The sequence below is a fragment of the Macrotis lagotis genome, chromosome X (assembly GCF_037893015.1).
Source record: "Macrotis lagotis isolate mMagLag1 chromosome X, bilby.v1.9.chrom.fasta, whole genome shotgun sequence".
NCBI lineage: Eukaryota > Metazoa > Chordata > Mammalia > Peramelemorphia > Peramelidae > Macrotis > Macrotis lagotis.
Genome location: NC_133666.1, coordinates 460595257 through 460619758, shown reverse-complemented (window position 1 = coordinate 460619758; position 24502 = coordinate 460595257). Strand labels below are relative to the sequence as shown.

The following is a 24502-nucleotide window of genomic DNA, read 5'->3' as shown; positions in this document are numbered from 1 at the left end:
TATCAGAAAATGGATTACATGAAAGGAATAATGGCATATACATATAGCACAAAATTGATCACAGGATTTCTGATAAATTTTACACACACACACACACACACAAAGTTAGTTTGCCCATTATTTTGTACATATTCTATCAGAAAGACTGACTTGCTCCAACTAAAAAACAATATTTTATCTCGAATTTATACCACTGATTTCCTTTAATGTTTCAACAATAGAGTGCTATCCTGGAAAAGCAGGTTATTGTCTTTATTATGTACAATATCTGGAGAGAGAAAATGCTTTTGAGAAATATTCTCATGCAAAGGTATAATATTTAAAAAAGGAAAAAGTAACAGCTGAAACCTTATGCTAAAAGCAAAAAAGACTTCAATTCAGTTTGTCAACAAGCATTTATGTGCAGTGGAAATAGAAATCCTTGTCAGAAGGAAGGGAATAGCAACAGTAGAGACCAGGAAAAGTGGGATTTGAGCAGTCTTGAAGAAAGAGAAGCTAAGAGTGGGAGATTAAAAAGGAGGTCATTGAAGGCATGAAGGATAGTCAGTGCAAGTGTGCAGTTAGGAGATGGAGAATTGTGAGGGAGGAACAATTTAGTTAAATCATAGAGTATGTGGAGTGAAGTATAAGAAGACTAGAAGTTATATAGGAGTCTTGTTGAAAATAGCTTTAAAAGTCAGAGGTTTTTCCCTCCTAGAGATAATAGGAAACTTTATTGATTTAGAAGACATGGAAGAATTCTATAATTTATTATTCAGTCATATTAACCTCTTCATGAACCCATTTGGAATTTTCTTGACAGAAATACTGGAACAGCTTGCCGTCTTCTTCATGAGCTCATCTTACAGATGAGGAAATTGAGGCAAACAGGGCTAACTAGCTTACCCAAGGTCACACAGCTACTAAGTGACTGAGACCAGTGAACTAAGGAAGATGAGTCTTGCTGACTCCAGGCCCAGTCTTGTGCCAACTACCTCCCCCTAAAATTTAGGAAGTATTTTATGAATTGGGGAGCATGGTGAAACCCACATTTTAGGAAAATCATTTTGGCAACTCAGTAGAAGATACATTGAAGTAGGGAGAGACTTGAGGAAGAAAGATTAACCAGAAGGCTTTTGCATTGATCCAGTGAAACAGTGATGAGACCCTGTTTGAAGGAGTAACTGGAAAAAAAAACAGTAGCAAAAAAAATGGCTTTATTGGAGAAATGAGGTGAAGTTAAAATATTTGACCTCAAACAAGATTTGATGACAATTTGATAACGCAGAATGAGTGTAAGGAATAGAAAATGACACCAAAGTTGTAAGCCTAGGGATTGAGAGAACAGTGATGTCCTCAGTAACAAGGAAATTAGGAAGAGGTGAGGGTTAGGAAAGAAGATAATGATATGTTGATTTAATATGTAGATTTATTAATATACATATAGAGAGAGATTTATAGATATATTGAATTTGAAAGGCCTACAGGAAATCCAATTCAAGCTGTCTAAAAGACAGATGGTAATACTGGTCTGAATCCCTAAAGACAATCATCTACATTAAAACTATTGTTGGAACCATAGAAGCTAATGAGATCACTAAGTATAGAGGGAGAAGATAAGAGGGAAAGAATAGAGCCTTGAAAGATACTCTGGTTAGTAAACATGACCTCTATGAAGAATCAATAAAGGAAAACTGAGAAATGATCAGACAAATAAGGAACTAAACCAAGAGAAAATAGTGCCACAAGCACTTGAGAGGAGAGAATATCAAAAAAAAAAAAAAACCCCAAGGTGAGAGACAATGTCAAAGGTTTAACAGAGCTCAAGAAGGATGAGGAATATGAAGAGGCCAATAGATTTGGCAATTGAGAAATAATTGGTAATTCTGGAGAAGCCAGTTACAATTACACAAGTCTGATTTCAGTATTTAATCTAATGAGAGGAGAGAAAGTGAAGGCAACTAGTGATTGAAAGTCTTCTCAACTAATTGCATTGCATATTATAGGATTAGAAAAAAAAATTAAGTCTAGATCTTTAACCTCAAGAAGTTTACAGAGGAAACCAAGCCATCCTGTTTGAAATGGATAATAGTAGAAATTAAATCCTGAGTTACCCAAACAGAATAACTTATGAGTGCCACAGGAATTCATAGAAAACTAAGATAATGTAAGTTATGGTAGAATGGATAGGCATCATGAAGAAAGAGGAAATTATATGTTTATTGTAAATGATTATATATTTTCTCTTGTATAGATGAATTAAAAAGAGAATAATTCAGTCACCCATATTATCATTTTCATTACAAGAACACAGTTTCATTATTTTTATATTTGCTTCTAAGAACTAAGAACTTGACATCTAGATCAAGAATCATTGTCTTCAATTAACTTTCAGAATTAATTACTGCTTGTAATTTCAGATATATTTGATTTATATTATGTGTAAAATTACTTATCTACAAAATAGCTCTTTCATTGCATAAAATATCAGACTGTAAGCACCACGAATGCAAGGAATGTCATATTTCTTTATTGTATTCCCAATGTACTTTAGACTATCTTTATAAACTAGGCTTTAAATGTTTGTTGAAATGAAGTAAAATACTGAAGCTATTTTAGTAGTGTGTTACAATTGCTGCTATGGGGGGTGGGGACACAATTCTTACATAGAGAAAAATCTAATTGCAGGATACCCAAAGACCAATGAATAGCCAAGTAGGGTTCATGTGAGTTAGAGCACTTGACCAAAGCAGATTTGTGCACTCAAAATTATTTTTAAAATGTCCACAAGGACCAGTTATCTCGATGGAGAGATAAGAGAGGAATGGCCCCAAGGCTACTGTAGTCTCATAACTATTCAAAGACTCTGAGAAGGACTCCAGTATGCAGAGATGATCCTTTTTTTATGAGGAAACAGACAAGAGACACACAGGATGAGAAGGCATGGATAGGTTATGATCTATACCAGGAGAGAGAGTATCCAGGCCAATAAGATTATAGGTCCTTTGAGGTATTAGAATGCACAAAATCCCAACATTTTGTTCAACTGTAAGGCTCCTTTGACTGTATTATCAAAAGAACATTCTAGTTTATCCTTGTATAGGAAAAGCCTACCCTGATAATCACAAAAGTTTGGATGTTGAGGTCACAGTTTCCTCATTTCTGGGGTAGATTTAGAGATTGTTAGAACTGGATCATCTAATCCAAGTCTCTCATTTTATAGAGTAGTCATAGGAGTTTTAGAGACACAAAGTGACTTGCTCAGGATGACATAGGTCATAGGTGTCACAACTTGAAACAAGATCTTCTATTTCCAGCCCATTGACTTCTTTTACATTATCCTGGCCAAATGTTCTCTAAGATCTCACCTATGATCACAGAGATTACTGTACAGTTGCTAATAGAAGTCAGTTCTTCTAATGCCTGCAACAGGGCTTCTTATCCTCTAAAATGCCCTTTTTCCCCAAGGCTGCTGTGGTACTTGTTTGAATATTTCCACATATATGATTATTCCTACCCATGTCTAGCAATCTTGATGCCTAGAAGAAATGAACAGCATCCTGGCAGAGTGCAAATACTTGGCATCATCATTAATAGACTGGAATTTTTAATTGCACATTTACATAAACAAACCAAAAAAGCATTCTTCATCTCTTTGTAAGCCTCAAAATCCATGCAATATCAAAGCTAGTGTTTTATTGAATTAATGTGAGAGAAATTCAAGAAGGAGTATGATTTAAGTGAAGAGATTATTGACAAATTTGGGAGATTTGCATTAAATCATTTACTACTTGTGATATTTGTCCCTGGACAAAATACTTAATCTCACTGGCCCACAGTTTCCTCTATGTAAAATAGGGGGTTTGAACTAGAGGATCTATATGGTCCCTTCCAGTTCTGAAATTCAATGATTCATAGGACTTAATTTTGGACAACATATAAATGCAGAATATTCAGGATCAATGTAGTTTTGAAATATGATTTGGAGTAAAAATTGCCCAGTAAATTTAAAGTGATAGAAGAAATCAGATAATAATGGGGAATTCCTGGGACTTAAAGTAGTACTTTACATAAAATCTTTATTTTTCTGAACTGATATGAAATATTCAAGCTAATAATATGTGAGAATCTTTAATAATTCATAGTTCTAATAGAAGAGTCTCTTCAGGATTCCAAAATTAGTCAACAAAGGAGAAACTAAGGTTGAATCATAAAGCTTTTTGACTTAGAAGTGAACTAAGTTCATGTGATTTAATCCACTCATTTTAAAGATGAGGAACCAAAGACCCAGAGATGAAAAGTCATTTCCCAATGTCAATAGCTAGATGGTGGCAGAGATAGGACTCAGGAGGTCAAATTCCTAGTCCATTGTTTCTTCCCTTACACCACATTGACTCTCACCATTATACTAACAGCATATACAGACACTTATAATTCATTATCAATACCAGTAGTTATAAAAAGCTAAATTTGATCATAAGATCATATTTCATATTAAATTCTGAGGAAATACATTCACATACATGTAATTTAAGATATTTATTGGGCACATTAAGCCTTCTGACTATCCTTACTTTACTTTCTCACTACTCTCCTTTTTTATATCCCCAGCATTGTGATTGGCACAGGCCTGGAATTAGAAAGATCTAAATTCAAATCCAGCCTCAGATGTTTACTAATACGCATATGTCCCTAGGCAAGTCACTTAACCTCTATTTACCTCAATTCTTCAGCTTTGGAAAGGGGACACACCAGAAAAAGAAATGGCAAACTACTCCAGCATCTTTGTCAAGAAAACCCCATGAATAATTTCATCAAGTCACATAGAGTCAGACACAATGGATGACTGGATAATTTTGTTGGGATCACAGAGTCTTGAAAAATTTGACATACACACCAATAATTTTGTTATCATCTAAGCCATGTCCAATTCTTCATGGCCCCATTTGGGTTTTTCTTGGGAAAGATACTGGGAGAGTTTTACCATTTCCTTCTCCTCATTTTACAAATAAGGAAATTGAGGCAATTGTGACTTGCCCAGAATCATACAGGCTGAGGTTGTATTTGAACTCAGGAACATAGGTCTTTATTACTCCAGGTCTGGTATTCTATTCACTATGTCAGCTAGCTGCCTCTAAATTTTACAAAATCACAAAACTTTAGAATTGAAAAGGAGATAACATTTGTAAATCACTTTGCCAACTTTAAAGTATTATATAAATGCAAGATTTTATTGTTAACATTGTTATTAGTGTTATCATGATCATCCCAGTCATCACTGTCATCATTATCACCACCATCATCATGTTTTAGTCCACTGTCTTTCATAACATGGATGAAGCAACTGATATCCAGAGAAAATAAATTATTTACTTGCTAGCCTAATTCAGCTAGTTAGTTGCAAGGTCAGGATTATAGTCCAGATGCTCTATCCACTAGCACACAATAGGTACCGAATAAATGCTTGTAGGATTGATCTGAGCATCTCACAGCACTGCATGCCCAACAAAGGAATATCAGCATTCTAGATCTTTGATATTTTCATTGTCTAAATATATAAAAAAACAATCTGAAGGGGGGAAAGTTACCTGGCATAGTGGATTTTTGAGCTGGTTTGGGTTACAAATCCTGGGTGCAAACCTTATCTCTGGCACATCCCAGGCAGTTCTCTAAGACTACACATATCAGAGAAGACATAGATCAGCATTAACAGAGGAAGCCCTCACTGAAAGTTGCCCATACTAATGAAATCACAGCTCAATCGAAAGAAAAGTGTCAAAATATAACCCCAAGTAAGTGATTTGAGAAATTTTTAAAGGATATTTCTAAGAAATGTAATGAATCTCTGTGGCTACAGATTCTTTTAATGATCTACAGTTCCCAGAATTGAATCTAAAATCTGTGTATGCTAACCTAGAAAGCTCAACATGTCAGGTAAACTACCTTGTGAATTTTTTAAGGTATCGATAACTAAAGACGGGATTATATTTTCTGTACCGCTTCCTTTTGATCTGAAGACAAGTAATCATATGGGATCATGGGACATAGAGTTGGAAGAGAACTGGAGATCTGCTCCAACCTGCTCATTATATAGATGAGGAAACTTTTCAAAAAATGGTCACAATTTTAATGTAAAAAAAGTTTTACTATTCATCTTACACAGACCTTTATTTTATAATAGATCAAGTCATATGTGTTAGTTACATTGAAGAATAAATGCTTCCTATGGAAACTCAATTTACCCTCTTATCTAGAGAATAAAAATGGTCCAACCTTGGTCATAATATTTATCCACTCGATCCATTACTGACCTGAATTCTGCCCATACAGTGATGTGCTAGTAAATGTTTAATACATATACACATGTGTGTGCATGTACATGCACATTTTTTGCATAAATGTATATTTATATTTGTATATCTGTAAGATATAATTTAATACAATTTAATATTATCTACACTATTAATATTTTCTGCATCACTTTATTTACACAATCAACAAACCAATAAATCTAGCCTTGATTTATAATATTTGTCAATTCTCCTAGGCACAAATGCTCACACCAAAAATTTAACAATCAACAAGGGTGAGATGCTTGAGTAAGCTCCAACACATCCGTTATACACCCCATTGCTGGACATTGACTGCTTGAAGTTCTTCCACCATTCATTCTACTACCATGACTGTCTAGAATCCCTTGCCTCTCTCTGATGCCTCTCTTCTCAACTATAATTGATTTTTCAAGCTCTTTTCCCTCTCCCACTTCTATCTGATCTGTCAAAAGATACTACTAATATATACTGTGGCTTCTGGCATGTAGCAGTTATGATAAGCACAAAAGTTCTTTAGCCCACTCTTACAGTATCTTTACAGACCTATGCTTTCTTTTTCAGGGGAGTCTTTGCTAAAGAGTTTGAACAGAATGTTGAAACAAATGATATATAAACCTATAACTAAATATAATGAAAAACCATCTTGTTGGTGTTTTAGCTCTATTATCTTGTTTAGTTATACTACTTAAGAAAGCTCAGAGTGACAGCTATTTTATTCTGTAAAACTTCAAGGATCTGTTATTTCCTCAATTTAATTGTGTTTCTTCATGAGTTTCCACATCCCTTGTGGCTACTCCTCCAGGAAGGATCCCGTCTATGCCCAGCTTGTCTAGCCTTCAAAATACAAGATCCATTCTCCTAACTTTCCTGCTTTGGCAGAACCTTTTACTCTGCTGTCATAGAAAGCAGGACCATCTTCACCAGGAGAAATTATCAAAGTATGGTTTTAATGGAAACTTAGGATTTTGGTGCAAATAAGATGGGCTTTATTAAAAATAAATGTACTAGACAACTAAGTGACTCAGTAAATATATTACTGGCCCTAGAGTCAGGGCACCTGAGTTCAAAACCAGCCTCAGAAACTTACTAATTTTGTGATCCTAGCCAAGTCATTTAACCTCAATTACCCCCCCAAAAGTAGAAAGAAATAGAAATGTAGTAAACTAAATTTATTGAAATAATTCAATACATTTTCATTTCTGATTGAATAGAGGCTACCCACAGTAATTAGACTATGGGGATTTTGTATCAAAACCAAATTTGTAAAGCTTGTAAGAGTCTTAGAGGAAAGAATAGGTCCAAAAAAATTAGAAACTCTGAAACAAAATTGCTTAGGAATCCAAAAGAAGTTGAATTCTTAAGTCTTAAGGCTTCAGGGCTTAGCATTTGAAACTATATTGAGTTTCCAATATGAGAAAGACAGATTTTCGAAGATTGGAAACAATGAAGCCTGATTTTTGAAATTCTAAGAATTTTTTTTGAAAAGGGAAGGAGGTAAAAAGAAATAAAGAAAAAATAAATTATAAAATAAATTTTCAAAGGTCTGCAAAGGTCTTTCAATTAATTACAAGAGAATGCAAGCCTAGTCAAGAACTTGTCTGAATCTGAGATATGGGATCAAATTAACCTGACTCAGCTGAGTAAGTCCAAGAGCTACTCAGGCATGGCATCCACCATATTTTGACTAATCTCTGGAGTTTCTACAAAATTTTTTTCAATTTATACAAATCGACATTAGCTGGGGGCTAGGGGAGAAGGGGGACTGGGAAGAAGAGGAGCTGGTTCTGGATACCTTTGTGGCTCTCAATGGATTTACTACTAGTCAGTAATTGGGATATTCCCTATGCAGTTGTCAACCAAATTTAATTTTAAGATTAAGGGGCTTTGAAACCATGTATTCCAACCCTCTCATTTTAAAGTTGAGGAAATGAGAACAAGCAAAATGAAGCCCTAAAAGAACATGGACCAGCTTGGGTTTGTTTTGTTTTATTTTGTTTTTGAACATTCACCATCTGGTATAATGACTGGCACAGGGAAGGCACTTAATAAATTCTTTTTTAATGAATAAGTGACTAAACGAATGATTGAACAAACGAATGAGAAAGTAATAGTCAAGATTGGAATTCAGATCCTCTGACTTCTTTCCCCTATGCCCCATTACCTATTAGTTGAGTTGAAAAAGATAATAGCTTGTCTGAAGTCAAACAATGGGTAAGTGAAAAGTCAAATTCAGAACCCAATTCTCCCTGCTCTCAATTCAATACTCTTTTCACCGAATTAAGTTGCTTTTCTTGAAGGACAATTTCATTAGCTGGATCAACATTGATCTGATTTTGTGCCTCATACCCTAAAGAATTCACTGGAGCATTTGACCCAACAAGAGTACTGAGGACTCAATGAGGTGAGGAAAAACCCAGAGAAAAAGTGACATAGCCTACTTCAGAAAGGCCTGTATAATTAGATTGGTAGAACTAAGAACATATCTTAGAGGAAAAAATGAGGTCTGAAAAACAGAAGCACAAGAACAAAATCACTTAGGAATCCGAATGAAGTTGAATTTTAAATCTTAGGGCTTTACGGCTTAGATAGACCACTAAAAGGAGACAGTGTGGCTCAGAAAATGGGATATTCTACTTAGGAATATAGAGGAATTCATTATTAATTAGAGATTTAAATGAAGTTTCTACTTGATCTGTGAAATCTAATTATCCTTAATAATTACCATTGAAAATCAAGAAAGGGCAAAAGGTTATATTCTCTCCTGGAGTTTCAGTGAAATTCAAGAATTATTTATTAGCATCTAAAATATGTTCATCTGTATTAAATCAAGCAAAAAACACTTATTAAATATCTTCTAGGTATCAGATACTGTGATAGGGACCAATGATACAAAATCAAATATTTAGGGAGACAAGGGAGGGGAAAGTCAGGACAAGTGCACAAATATATATAGATATAGATATAGATATAGATATAGATATAGATATAGATATAGATATAGATATAGATATAGATATAGATATAGATATAGATATAGATATAGATATAATATGTGTGTACATGTATATATATATAAAATATATAAAAAGTAAATACAAAAAAATTTTGAAGGAGGAAGGGGTCATAAGTAGCTGAAGGGACCAAGAAGAACTTTATTTAGAAATAACACTTTGAGTTTTAAAGAAATCTAGGAATTTTCACACTAAAAGGTGAAGAGGAAGTGTATTCTAAGTGGAGGGACCTCAGTCTGTGAAAAAGTGTAGAAATACACTTGGATGGAATCTCCTGTGTGATGGACAACAATTCTGGCTGCCCATCAAGCATTAACAATCTAGATGGAAAGAGATTAACACATAGGAAACAGTATTCAAAATAAGAGAGCATATGATTAAATGATTGATTTGTTGTTCAGTCATATTCAACTCTTCATGACCTCAGTTGGAGGCTTTTTTTTGGCAAAGATGTGCTTTGCTATTTCCTTCTCAGCTCATTTTACAGATGAGAAAACTGAGGTTAAACAGGTTTGAGTGACTGGCCTAGTAAGTGTCTGAGGCCAGATTTGAACTCAGAAAGAGGAGTCTTCCTGATTCCAGACCTTTTATTCTATCCACTATGCCAACTGGCCAACTGTGTAAATGATTGTATGGTATAAGCAAAAGATGCTACAGAGTTTCAGAGAGGGAATGGTATAATAGGGATAATCTTCATAAAGAGAATAGTATAAACCTTAAAAATTATTACATTCTGAATAGATGGAGAGAAGGGGAAAGTAGGTATTCAGTTTTAATATAATGGAAAGTTATATCTTATACCATTATGTTGCTATGGAAATATAGACAACTAGACTGTACAACAGATAGAGCACTAATCCTAAAATTCAACTTCAGGAAGGCCTGAACTTAAATTTAGCCTCAGACATTTAACTAGTAGTGTGATCCTTGGGCAAATTACTTAACCTGTTCAATTTCCTTAATTCTAAAAAAGGGAAAAAAAAATCTATGAAAAATAGCATCTATCCCAGGGTTATTTGTAAGGCTCAAAAGAGAATATTTGTAGTGTCTGGCACACAGTATATAAATCTATAAATGCTAATTAGTTTTATTATTAATATTATCATTATCATTATAATTTGGTTTCTGGGACATTTGTATTTCTTTCCTAAGATAAGCTCTCAAGACACTAACTGAAATTGTTTTGTCAAATTGCCACAAACTGAAGATTCTCCTAAATAGTTCACCTAAAAGTGGAGCTGTGAATACCTTTAGTTTTGAACCATCATCAGTTGCAGATTATCCTAATCTGATGTTATGCATAGGTATGATGAGGATGCTTCCTTATAACTCACTTCAAAACCTTCTCTTGTAGCTAGATCTCTTCCAAGGATGGCTAAATGGCATCATTGAACCTCTAGGTTGTTTTTCTCACCTGTGAAGCTTTGCTCCCTCATAGCCTTGAACAGATTGTTCTCTACCATTCTAGGCTTTAAGAATCCACTGAAGGAATTGCCTTCCTCTGTATTCTAGTCTGCAGATCAGCTAGGTTTATTGTTGCTTCAATTGCCCTGAGCCCTCTCTTTCTCCATACTGCTAAATAAGCTATTGAAAGAAAGAAAAAAATTAACAAGCAGTCTTATATCCCTGCATTTAAAAATTTAAACTACTGCCTTTTTAATCAGAAGAGAGGATTGCTCTTCTTCAGTCTAAAAGAAATATATTTTCCCTAAACAGATGTCTAGTAACAGTTAACTTAAGATATACTTATAGTAGTAACATATGCAAATCCATCATCTGGATGTTGGTCTGGATAATAGCCACTAATGCTTGCAATTTTCTCTGTGTATTTCCTATTATAAGGCCAACTACATTAGAATCCTACTTTCAAACCTCATAGAAAAAAATTTAGCAATATTTTAAAACAGACTTATAGTGGTTTCATCATCACTTTGTCGGAATTTTCTGTCCTTTCATCACTAAAGTCATCTTTCTTTGATTGATATCAAAGCCATGATAAGGAGCTGCTAGTTAATTCTGAGAGAAAAGAGGTGTGCAATAGTATGTGAGCTTTTCAGGATTCTCAACAGTACAACATACATTTTTAGAATGCATCTATTAAGTTAAAAAAAATCTACTCTGAAAATGATTGTCTTTCAATAAGTCACTGAAGTAAGTCAAAACCAAGAAATTCTTGGAAATTCAATGGATTTGGAGCAAGAAGGCACAAGTTTCAATTCTAACTTTCTTCGTTTATTACATCTCTGATCCTAGGCAAGTCTTTTCATCTCAATGGGTCTCAATTTTTTCATCTGTAAAAATGAGGGTATTAGACAGATGTTTATTTTCCTTTCTATCTCTAAATCTAGGTTCCTTATATTACATTTCTATGACTTTGTATATTATAGATATTTGATGCCTGCATACTGAAATTAAAATTACAGGAACTATGGGAACATGTGAATATTTCATCATTGATTACATGATAAAAGCTACATAGTTTTGCATGCATGCTCAATTTTTGAAGAGCAGATTTCAAAGAGTTCAGAGTAAGGCTTAATATTTTGAATGGGAGAAATTCTAAAGACCCAAACAGAAATGATTCTTCTGGAAAAGAAAAAGAAAAAGAAAACTTCCTGGAGTTGAACTTTGGGTTCAGTGCTCTTTCTATTGTACTGTCTAGCTGCCCAAGTTTCCATAGAAACATAATAGTATAAGATGTAATATTATATTAAAACTCAAGACCTATTTTCCCCTGCAATGTAATGTAATGTAATAATTTTTAATTATTCTCTCTATGAAGATTACCACCAAAAAAACTATGATGTACATAGAATTCATCAACAAACCCAGATGTTAAAAATATAAGTACAAGATAGAAGCTAGGATAGGCAACTGAGGATGGATACAAAAGCAAAGAATAGTCCTGTAAGAAGTGGGACAGGAGCACAGGCTATTGTGAGTTAAGTTGACAATGAACACTAAACAAGATAAAAGGGATTTTTACTTCTGGAAAAGGTAAGAAAGGCCAAAGAAAGAACAGGGCCAGTGCTCAGGCTTAACTCTCATTTATGTTCCCTCTTCCATAAAGATTGATATTTAAACTAGAAAAGACAGAACAAAAATGGGTAGCAGCAAACAGAAAACCAAAAATAAGTGATGAGAAAGTAAGTCAGAATCTTTGAAGTACAGAGCTTGAAAGTTTATAGAATCATCTAATCTAAGTCTTAATCTCTTTGGGTCATGGATGCTTTTGACAAGTTATTATAATAATGTTTGTTGCCTATTTCATAATTGAAGGAAATAACACATCTTAGTTAGAAGTCAGTGTATTTTTCCTGTCCAGATTCATACACTTCATGATGTCTCTCCATAGACCTCTTAGGTATCCATGGTCCCTATCTTAGGAGGCATGATCTAATCCAACCAAGAAGATATTCTGATTATAACACACTTCACCTGAAGACTTCCATAACTTCTAGATATTGCTCATTCCATAGCTCTAATTAAGAAAGTTTTTCTGATACTAAGTTCAAATTTAGCTCTGTAAAACCTTCAACCATTGGTACTATTTCTGCTAGCCAGACCTGTACACAACAGTTAATTCTGGATCTATATTTAATTCTTCCCCAGACAGTCCTTCAAAGATATGAACACAGCTATCGTAGTCCCCCTCAGACTTCCCTTCTCCAAGCTAGATAGCCCCAGTTCCTTTAAGCAATCTTCATTTGATAAATAAGATCAAATAGAACCAATTAGTTCAAGTCATCCAGCCCATATTAACTACATCTTAGAGCACTAATAGTATTTGCAGGTATGATTTTTCTTAGCTTTTATCAGTGATCTTTGAAAGTCATTGGAAAGGATTTGGTGAAGATGACAACATTTTGAGATCTAGAGGAGTCCAGATTTTCCAGTGAAGCTTTGAAAGTGCACCAAGGAGCAGCTAGGTGGCATTGGGGTAGCTAGGTGGCATAATGGATTGAGCACCAGCCCTGGAGTCAGGAGTACCTGAGTTCAAATCAGACCTCAGATACTTAATAATTACCTAGCTGTGTGACCTTGGGCAAGCCACTTAACCCCATTGCCTTGCAGAAAGAAAGAAAGAAAGAAAGAAAGAAAGAAAGAAAGAAAGAAAGAAAGAAAGAAAGGAAGGAAGGAAGGAAGGAAGGAAGGAAGGAAGGAAGGAAGAAAGAAAGAAAGAAAGAAAGAAAGAAAGAAAGAAAGAAAGAAAGAAAGAAAGAAAGAAAGAAAGAAAGAAAGAAAGTAAGTACACCAAGAGGAATAGTGAGAAAGAAAATCAAAGAGAATAACTAAAACCACTAAAAACCTCCCTCTAGTCCAGAACTACTCAGAAAGACTTCTAGAATCCTAAAAAAAAGCTATGAGAAGTAGTAAAGGGCAAAGCATACAAATAAACCAGACCCACAACAGGAGACAGGACCAAACTACTGCCCAGCTAATGGACAGTGCAGCCTATTCCCCATCTGTTCCAAGAGATTAGGTCAAACTAGGAACTTGACAATTTATGACCAAATCAGTCTCTTGACAGTCTGTGCACAGCTCAAAGCCCAAGCATTCCAAGCCTGAACCATAACAGAAATAAGACCAGACAAGTATCTGAGCAGCTTTGTACCCAGACAGCCCATATCTAAGCCACAGCAGAAACCACAATAAGATAAACAGCTAGAGCAACACTTGAAAAGTAAGGTACTCGGGGTCTTGCCAGAAGTCTGCTCCCGATACAATCAACAGGATCTCACTATAGTCTGTAGAGGTCACAGCAAAGAAAGGCACTAATTGTAAGTTCAGAACTGTGTGAGGAGGACACATAGAAGGAACCAAAGCCAAAGTCTAAGTTAAGGTACAAGGAGACTAAGCCAAAGCCCAGGAATTCCTGCAGAAGATGGGTCCTAGTCTTTGCTACCACATCCAAGAAGAAGCACGGTCCATTCAACACCATTCAAGAGTACAAGAGGGAGCAGCACCCTACCCAAACACAAAATCCTGATTCAAAACCTGAAACTAGAGATATAAGTGAACAGGAGAGAATGATGAATTCAATGAGTACTAAGTACTGAAAGAAGCCCTGTGTTGTACCCAGAAGAGAGTAACACTACAACAAATCCAAGCAGAACCTCAGAGGAAAGAGTGTAATATCCAATGAGGACCAAAGAGTAACTAGAAGAATTTATGCAAGGAAGGAAAGAACAGCAAAGAGAATTCATAGCTTAGGACAGCTTAAGAATGGAGTGCCCTAAAAATTAGAGTGGACCAGACAGGAATTAGTCAACTATATTAAAGATGGTAGAAGGACAACTGCAGGTTGAAGAGGTGTGACTAGTCTACAAGTCTTGTGAAAAATGATCCAGGAGTTTAATGAAACTTCAAATGACAGCAAAGTAACATAACCAATTATTCTAATACTATCCTATAAAAGCATAAGAAGAGTCTCCAAAACAAGGGTGGTGACAAGTATTGCAATAGATCATGTGTGAGATTCTGTGTCAGATTTGGGGCATTATATTTGAAAAAAAGATAAAACCTGTCCAGAAAAGGAAAGTAGGATTGTAAGAAGATTGAAGAACAAGTTGTACTATCTATAGGAATGGGAGATTTTAAACCAGATGCAGCTAGGTATGACATCTCAGGGGATACAGTGCTCAAGTCAGGAAATCATGAATTCAAATCCCACCTCAGACACTTAGCTGTCTGATCCAGGATAAATCATTTAATCTGCCTTAATCCACTAGAGAAGAAATCTCCTGACCTAATAACAGAACAATGGCAATAACCACAAAGCTTGAAGAAAAATAGACCTTTGGGGGAAAAAATGATGATGATGCTCTTCAAATATTTGAAAAGCTGGCATGTGGAGGAAGAATTAGGCCAGATAGCCACCAGTTAATCATTAAAGGAAATAATAGGAAATAGAACTAGAAATGTAGGTTTGAAGCATATTGGTGAAAGTTTTGAAGAGCACGATCAAGATAAATGTGAAATCTTGCATTTGGCTTTGCAATCCGTATTTACAAACATAAGAGGAATTTATAAATAAAAACAGTTTATGTGAAAGAAGAAAGGAAGAATAATAGAAACAACAACATTGTATGGTAGAAAGATCAAATTTGGAATCAGAAGACTGGCTTGTCTCAATTTTTTTAGGATTCTAGAATTTTTTTGTATAATTCTGGATTGAAATGAGAAGTTTTTGGATATTTCATTTTGATTTTCTTTTCTTTTTTAATTTGTAATGCATGATACAATTAAAAAATAAAGATAATTGTACATGAAACTGCAAGCCTGCTTTCCACAACTTGCTATTTCTTTAAATATACAACAAAATTATTAATTAAATTGCTTTTTTAAAATCTTTTTTCTTCCCTCCCCCTCATTTGCCCTAGAGATAGCTACCATTAGACACAAATAAACATATATATATATGTGTGTGTGCATGTGTGTGTGTGTATGTATGTGCATGTATCTATGTCTGTGTATGGATATATGTATACATATATTTATATATATATATATATATATAAATTGTTCTATACATACTTCTGTTTATCAGTTCTTTCTCTGGACAGCATCTTTCTTCATATGTCTTATATAGTTAATTTGAGTATTTGTAATAGATAAAAATAACTTATTCTCAAAGTCATTCTTAAAATATTGTTACTGTATACAATATTCTCTTGAGTCTACTTATTTTCATTTCTCATTATTTCATACATGTATTTCTATGTTTTTCTAAAATCATTGGTCTCATCATGTCTTATAACACTACTGTGATATAATATTATGGAATATTACTATTGTCCATCACAATCATATACCACAACTTGTTCAGCCAATTTCCCAATTGAAAGGCAATTTCCAGTTCTTTGCCATCAAAGAACTACTATAAAAGTTGCATAACATGTAAGTTCTTTCTCCTTTTCCTTAATCATATTTGGAAATAGACCAAGTAATGGCATTGCTGAGTCAAAAGGAAGTTTAATAACGATTTGGGCTTAATTCCAGATTGTTCTCTAAAATGAATAGGAGGATTTGGGTTCCTGTAGCTCTTACTTAATATACAACTACCTTTCTCAGTATGCTGTAACAAGCTACTCTGGACAAGTTATCTGACCTCTTTCAACATCAGTTTCCCCATCTGCAAAGTGAGAAAATTGGACTAGCTGATGACTAAATTGCCTTTCAGTTCTAAATCAATAACCCTGTGCAAAAGAGTTTAATGTTTTTCAGTACAAGCTAACAATTAACCCAAAATGTTATTTTAAATAGTAATAATAGAACATGTTCCAACTCGTCATACACAAATTATCTTTTCCACAAGGTTGACCGCTGCTACAATACTGTCTAATTTCAAATATACCTTATCTTAAGTAGTACATTGTCAAGCTGCAAAATGCCCACAGCAAGACAACCAATGTTAAAGGATCGTAAAATGTCATATGAGAAATTATTGAAGAAAATGAAGATGTTTAGCATGTAAAAGATAGAATTTGGTTGTGGTATTACTGTCTTTAAATTATTTGAAGGGCTTTCATATGGAAAGGATATTAAATTTAATCTGCACTATATCAGAGAAAACTACAGCTTTCTCTGAAAAGTTATATCTTTAGAACCAATGAGTGGAAATTATGGGGAGACACTTTCACTCCAACATAAGGAAAAATTTTATGATAATTAACACTATCCGAAAATAGAATGGAATGTGAATTTCTCATCCCTTTAAGTTTTCAGAGTGTAGAAGACCATCTCACCAGGATATTGTGGAGTGCCTTTCTACATTAAGTTGAAGTTTGAGCCTGCTAACATTCAGATCCCCATTAAGAAGGTTTTCTAAGCCTTTCTAAGCCTAAGATTTCAGGGTAAATTAAGTAGAGAATGTGACAGAAATCAGAATAGTGAATTGTTTCAGAAAAGAAACATTTGTAGAAATTTAAAATCAGTGAACCAAGGACAAAGCTTCAAGAGATACCCACTATTTGGGGAAAGAGAAGAATAATTTTAGTAGTGAAGACAATTAGGAAGAAGGAATAATCCAAAGAAAATGGAATATTAATAGAAAAATTCTTTATAAGAGAAGCCAAAGAGTCAGTGAGAACTGACTCAGGGATTGCAAGAGTTGATTGTTAAATTTTCAGTGTGAGTATTTATGCTTTTGGAAATAGTAAATCCTTCAGATCAGGACTTTATTGTTTTCTTGATTGTCTGAATTGCACTTATCAGAATACTTCTTAACTGCTTATCTCACAAAACAATGTCAATTAAATTTAAAATAAACAACCAATCTTGCCTGGGGTGGGAGTAGGGGACAACATCAAAAGCCACAGAAAAATAAAGAAGGTTAAGAACTAAGGTCATGGGGTATTTCAAAAGAAGTTCAATGATGACTTTCTAAAGAGTATTTACACTAAAGTGATGGAGGAGAACACAAGAATTCAGATAGCTAAGCCGAGAATGGTTGCATAGGAAATAGAGGAAACTGTAGTCAACTGCATGTTATGTGGGGTTCATAGAATTGTTGCTGAAAGGAACCTTAGAAATTATCTAGTTTAGTCCCCTTATTTTATAGAAAAAGGAAACTGAAGCCTAGGAAGATTGAGTGACTTTTCTAAGTCCACACAGGTAATAAACATCAAAAGTGGACTTTTAATCCAAGTTTAGTAGCAAAAGAAAAAAAAAGACTAGTAGAGTTGTGAATTGGGCAAGGGAAAATGCCATAGAAAAACCTTCTTAAACATCAAGTGACTTTTAAATCTAAATGCATAGAGAATCCAAAGGTAATCACTATCCTCAAAAAGGAATTTATTCCCTGTGCAGGACATGTTACATCACCATTGTGACTTTGTGTTAAGTAGATAAAAGCCTGGTATAAATAAGTCAAAATTATATGACTTAAATTTTTCTTAAAATACTTAAGATTTTAAAACCAAGGCAAGTGGAATGTTTGCACTTGCATATATCTGTGTACTTGTGTTTTGAATTTTTCATCAAACCTGTTATAGCTAAGAAATTCTAAGTGTTTGAACATTCTCAAGTCTTTGTGTTCAAAGCTAAAATTACCTTTCAGTATCTTTCTATATCTTTCAGTAAGCCCCACCAAAAACAAATCTTTCCTCTTCTCCTTCAGTTAAAAAAAAGCTAAAAACAAAAAATAATTTATCACTATAAGTAATAAATTTTGTTTTGTATGTATTTAACTAGGTTCCTCAAGATGAATGGACTGGGTATACCCCTCGTGGAGGCAAAGACGATGAAATCCCTTGCCGGAGAATGCGCAGTGGCAGTTACATCAAGGCAATGGGAGATGAAGACAGTGGTGACTCAGATACCAGTCCCAAGCCTTCTCCAAAGATTGCAGCCAGAAGAGAGAGCTATCTCAAAGCTACACAACCATCTCTTACAGAACTCACCACACTCAAGTAAGATGACAAAACCTTTAACTGATAAAATACCAGGTGCTGTGGGAATTCTGGATTTAAAATACTTGGTGGGAGAAGAAGGGAAATAAGAAAGTGATGGAGAAAGTGATGGCATGTTAAATGGTGGTGTAATGTACTTACTAATTTTTCCTTTCCCTGAGTCTGATTTCATGTTTATCCTGGTATCATCAAGAGCAAATACTATCCAGATAATATATTTTAGGTCATTAGCATTCAAAAAGACAGGCTTGAATTTTTTGTCAGATAGTTTATTATCAGAGGTAAAAAATAAAAAAGTAAATGTGAGGACCCATATTAGGATATTTATTATGATTCTTCTCTGTTTTGAAGGAATAAGATAATCTACAATGTCCATGAATCCCTGTTCCTGACTGGATGAATTACATGAACAGTGATGTGTATTTTAAAAACATAGACTGGATCCTGTCTCAAAAGGGCTTGCATTTTTCAAAGTGCTTGTAAAAGGACATAAAATGTCAGGACAACCAAAAGAATCAAAATATTTCCATTGTCCAAATTTATTCAGCCATTAAATTTTAATCTTCAAGACTCCTTGAGAATTTCAGTTAATTTCAAAAGTGTGATTATTCAGGAAGACCTTAAATAATGTAGATGTTGTTTTGGTAATTGAAAAAGATTTTAAAGTTCTTGAAATGTATTCCTCAAGTGTGGTGCTTGAAAGAAAATGTATTAAGTATTCAAAAGTGAAGATTTTTTTCAGTTTTCAAAAATACAGCTACAAGTGGCACTTATGTCAGTTATATTTGATACAAATGGAGAACAATTGTGAAAAATGAAACTAAAATCTTATTATTCTAAATAAGACTTGGTTTAACTTGGAAGAAACTTGGTGGCATTAAATTAGAATTTTGATTGAGTTTTGAATGTAGTATTATCCATTGAATGCAGAGGAGAAATTCCATTATAATATGAAAAAATATGTTGCTAAAAAAGTAGCATTTTTAAAAATTAGACAGTAAAATGGTTTTGATACAGCATCTTAGGAAAACATTATTATATTAGCAAAGAAGTTCAATAAAAACTTGATCAGCAACCAAAGCAAGGGAAACCAGCTAAAACTAGCAAAATAAGAGAAGTAGCTATTTAAAAAAAAAATAGCTATAGACTGTGACAAGAATTCATTTAAGAAGCAAAACTCAGAAATGGTTAATTTTTTTTAAAAGGTTGAATGGCAAGAATGTCCCCTGGAAGGGACAGAAAGGTAAAGCTGATTTCAGATCATCCTACACCTGTTTTTCATCTCTGACATTTACAAGCTGACAACAAAAGGGGGAGATTCTCTTCTATTTTCATGACTTTAATTTTCTCCTCATCTGTATTATTACTAAACATGAAGGCCAAGTGCCACTTGAACAAAAGATGCCCACAAACCATTACTGATGAGCATGCCTAGTCAAAGTTACAAATAACACATGTTCCCTACCCTGGCTAGGTCAATTGAAATAAACTGATTTGGGAAATGTAAAAGTCCCCCACCAGCAAGGTTCTTTTTTCTGGCTAAAAATTTCCACCATTAGAGTCACTAATGGTTTAGACACAAGAAGCAAGGTATTGTCCCCAGAAAGGAACAGCAGGACAAAAGAGGTGAGAGAAGGCTTTGAATGTCATAACTACTGTAGGCTCCTCAATGAAAGGCTTAGACTAAATTAATTTTTAAGGTCCAGAATCCTTTCCCTTCCTATCAAATGAAATGATGTAGGTAAAGTATTTTGTAAACATAAACATAAAAGCAGCAACATAAATGTGAACATTTATGATATCCAAAGCTGACATTCTCCCAATAATATCTAACAACTAAAAACCATTTATTAAGTACTTACTCTATCAAAAATATAACAAAGCCCAGTCCCTACTTTCAAAGGGATAACAATCTAACAAAGGAGATAAGGCAAGAGATCACTATATAATAATACAAGACATAAGTCCATCAAGAAACATAAATTTCTATAAATGTCTGGAGGATGAAGAGATTTTTTTTTCTCACTAAGGCAGGGAAAGTGTTATGGGTGAGGAAGCTTTTGAGATAGGTCTTGAAAGCATAGGATTTCAATTGATATAGGTTAAGCATTTGTTGAGTCAAAGACTCCAGTAAATCATTTAGGGCATAAAACAAAAAAATAAAAAGCACATCACAATTGATCTGGATAACAACAGCTTAGTTGGTGTGGTGGACAGAGCACTGTCCGGGAGTCCTGGAGTCAGGAGGACCTGAGTTCAAATTCACCTTCAGATGGGACACTTACTAGTTGTATGACCCTGGGAAAGTCACTTCACCCCAATTCTCTCTCTTTCTCTCTTGGGTTCTTTCTACTAGGCCATGTTGCCTTTCTATCCCAGCCTTCTCATTCTGTTTTTAAGGAAATTGAGATCCAGTCTAGTAAGTTGTGAGTTGTACAAGATCACACAACTATTTCCTGGGAGATCTAGGTCTGCGAAAGAGATCTCAAGGCTTCTAATATGACATTTAAAAAAATATTTTTTATTTGCCAATACATGATCTCTTATCCTCTAACTCTGAGGTTAAGCCTCTAGAATCATCTCAATGGTTTTGATCAAAATCATTTAATGGTTTCCTTATATATACAATTTGAATTTTTCTATGTGATACAGTAGGTGCTTTTAATTTGCAATTATAAAGTACAATAAAAGTATACACCAACTATTATGTGCATTTTACAGGTATAAAATTATGAGATGGAATAATCCATCACCAATTCTGTGGGGTGTCCTTTTTTTTCCCCTTAGTTTTTTTTTTTTGCAAGGCAATGGGGTTAAGTGGCTTGCCCAAGGCCACACAGCTAGGTAATTATTAAGTGTCTGAGGTCAGACTTGAACTCAGGTACTCTTGACTCCAGAGCCCATGCTTTATCCACTGCACCACCTAGCCACCCCTGGGGTTTCTTTCTTAATGATGTTTTGACTGAAAACCATTATTGAAGTAGTTAGTACCTCATAAGTAAAAGATCTCAATAACTAAGGAATTATCATTTCCCCAAAGAGAAGACTATATTTATATTCCTACTTATCTGACATTTAAGTCAACTTCTTTTTCCTCCTTCCTCCTCAAAAATTCACAGCTTTAATGACTCAGAGTTTATTCAACCATGATAACTAAAATTAGTTAAAGTGGGACTGGGGCAACTTTTATGGTCTTTTGATTCCCATTTCCTATCAGAAATATTGGGGAGACAGTATTATTAGATTTGTTTTATTTCCCCTCCTTTCTTTTTTCTTTGTTATTTTCTAAAGTCTATAAAATAAACATTTTCTGGGATTTCAAACATATGTCAACTAATTCCTTGATAGTTGTTGGATAATTGTTTAATGCAATAATTTTCCTATTAGGTATTTCCATTTTAATAGGGAATTCTTGAAAAACCCCCAAAGAATGAACCTTTAATGCTAGAATTTCAGCAACCCAGAGAGATAGTGTTATCTATAGTCTCCATGCCATTGCCTACTGAAAAATCTAATAGAATATTTCTTCCAGAAATAAGACTATTTCATAGAATTTTAGGGGATTTTTTCAATTAATAAGTACTGTATTAATATTCTCTCTTCCTCCCCATTAGAAAAATTTTATAATAAGTATGTCTGTCAAATGAAATTAATCCCTTCATTGCCCATGTCTAAAAATGTGTGTATCGTTCTTTGTCTTGAGACCACTTCTCCATTAGGACATAGATAGCATGCTTCTTCATTCGTGACCATGTTTGGTCACTACTGTGGTAATTAAAAATATTTGAAAGACATAATTTCTTGGTAATTTAAACATTTTATTAATAATGTCAGCATTTTAATAAAAGTATGGTCATTTGGCCATCTTTCTAATAAACTAAAGATAATAATGGCAGCAGGCTTATGACCAAGATGCCCTTTGGAAGAAGAATGTTCCTGAAGATGGAAATTAATTCTAATTGGTTAACAATTAATGAGAGAATGAATATTACAATAAGGGACTAGACATGGACTTAAATTTTATCATTTGCTTCTAAGTTACCCCCCAGCCTTGAGCAATCTGTTCAAGAACTTATTACCCACTTAGACCTGAGCAGATGGGAGTTTTGCCTTAGATTAGAAGTCTGATCTATTTAGGTAGTGTAATACCCAGAATGAGGAGAAGTCTATCTTCCATCAGCCCTATCCTTGAGAGATTGGACAAGGAAATAGGAAAGGGGAAAACAGCTGGGATCCTTCCCATTTTAATAGTTGGTTATTAATATGAGAGAGAAGTAATCATTTCTCTCACTGGTCATTTTTGTCTTTCAAAATTATTTGTCTTTACATATATTATTGTGCTCATTTCACTCTGCATTGGTTCTTATGAGTCTTCCTAAATTTCTCTGATATTGACCCAGTCATCATTTATAAGATCATATATTCATTCATTCATTATTACATTCATATGCCATAATTTGTTCAGCCATTCCCCAGTTGATGGACAGCCCCTTAGTTTCCAGTTCTTTGCATACAGCAAGGTTCTGTCAGTATTTTTATACATATATGTCTTTTTTCCTTTTTCTTTGAGGATAATTTTAGAGCAAGAAGGGACTTCAGAAGCCATATATTCAAACCTCCTTATTTTACAGATGGGGAAACTGACACAAAGGAAGGTTAAGTGACTAAAACAAAGTCATACAAATAATAAACATCAGATACAAGATTTAAATTCAAGTCCTTTGACTCCAGAGCTAAAGTCCTTTTTATTGTACCAAGTTGCCACTCCTCTGATACACTGATAAATCAAAAAACTTTATCCAAATTTTCCTTTCAAATAAGATTTTTTAAATGGAGGAGAGTGAGTAAAGTGTACTATGTAGTCAAAATCAAAATCTTCAGTGAACCTATAGCCTAGAGATGGTATTATATTAAATATTTCTACTGCAATTCAATCACAAAAATTAGGAAATATACATGAGAATTGAATGCAAATTATACTATAGATATTAACCTTCAAAAGTAGTACTACTCATCACCAATGTTATGGCCAGTTTTATGAATCTGACTATTGAATCTTCATATCATGAAATAATTCCCACTGGGATGAAATCGGAGCTCTGCAATTCCTGAGGCAATTAAGAGCTTAAACAACTAAGTCTTCTCAGCTTCTTCCCATTTAGTTCAATTTAACAAATTTATTAAGTAGCTACTAAGAGTTAGGCCAAGATACAAATGGGAAATAGACCAAAATGCAAATGGGAAAAAGACCTTTCCCTCAAAGAACTTATATTTGTACTGTTTCTTCCTCTATCTTCAAACCCAAAGTGAAAACATTTCCTGTGGGTTCATTTTCTGCTTTCCCTGATAGTTGTTTTGGGTGTTAAAAGTTTTGACCTCGACAGCAAGGGATCATCCCTTTTATGATTTATTTATTGGTAATTATGCTTTGTCTCTGGAAAATTAGACTTTGACTAATATAATGTTTACCAATGGGTCTCCAATATAGCCTTTGCATTATTGAAGGAAGCTTGTCCTCCCTAATTCTGAAGTCCATTAATGCTCTTAATCCATGCCAACCACCTGCATCTTTTTTCCTGTACATTTATGATACCACTCTGGATTTTGTTTTATCATCTACAAAATGAAGGGGATTTATGAAACAATTACTAAATTTCCTTCCAACTGTAGCAGTCTATTAGTCAATGAACCTCACCATGATTTTTTTTGCTTTCTGAAGATCTATCCCAAGGGAACAAAAACTTAGGCAGGTCCTATCATATTGGAA

The 24502-nt window shown here is 34.2% G+C and overlaps 1 protein-coding gene across 7 annotated transcripts in view; it reads left to right on the top strand.

The window, feature by feature from the left end:
* The window catches only part of DLGAP1 (DLG associated protein 1), a 782098-nt gene that overhangs the window by 430938 nt on the left and 326658 nt on the right, over window positions 1-24502 (top strand). For all 7 annotated transcript variants that reach the window (XM_074203980.1, XM_074203979.1, XM_074203985.1 and 4 more), the window contains one exon: window positions 18518-18735. In XM_074203980.1, coding sequence (XP_074060081.1) covers window positions 18518-18735 — 218 coding nt within the window. The remainder of the gene's footprint in view (window positions 1-18517; window positions 18736-24502) is intronic.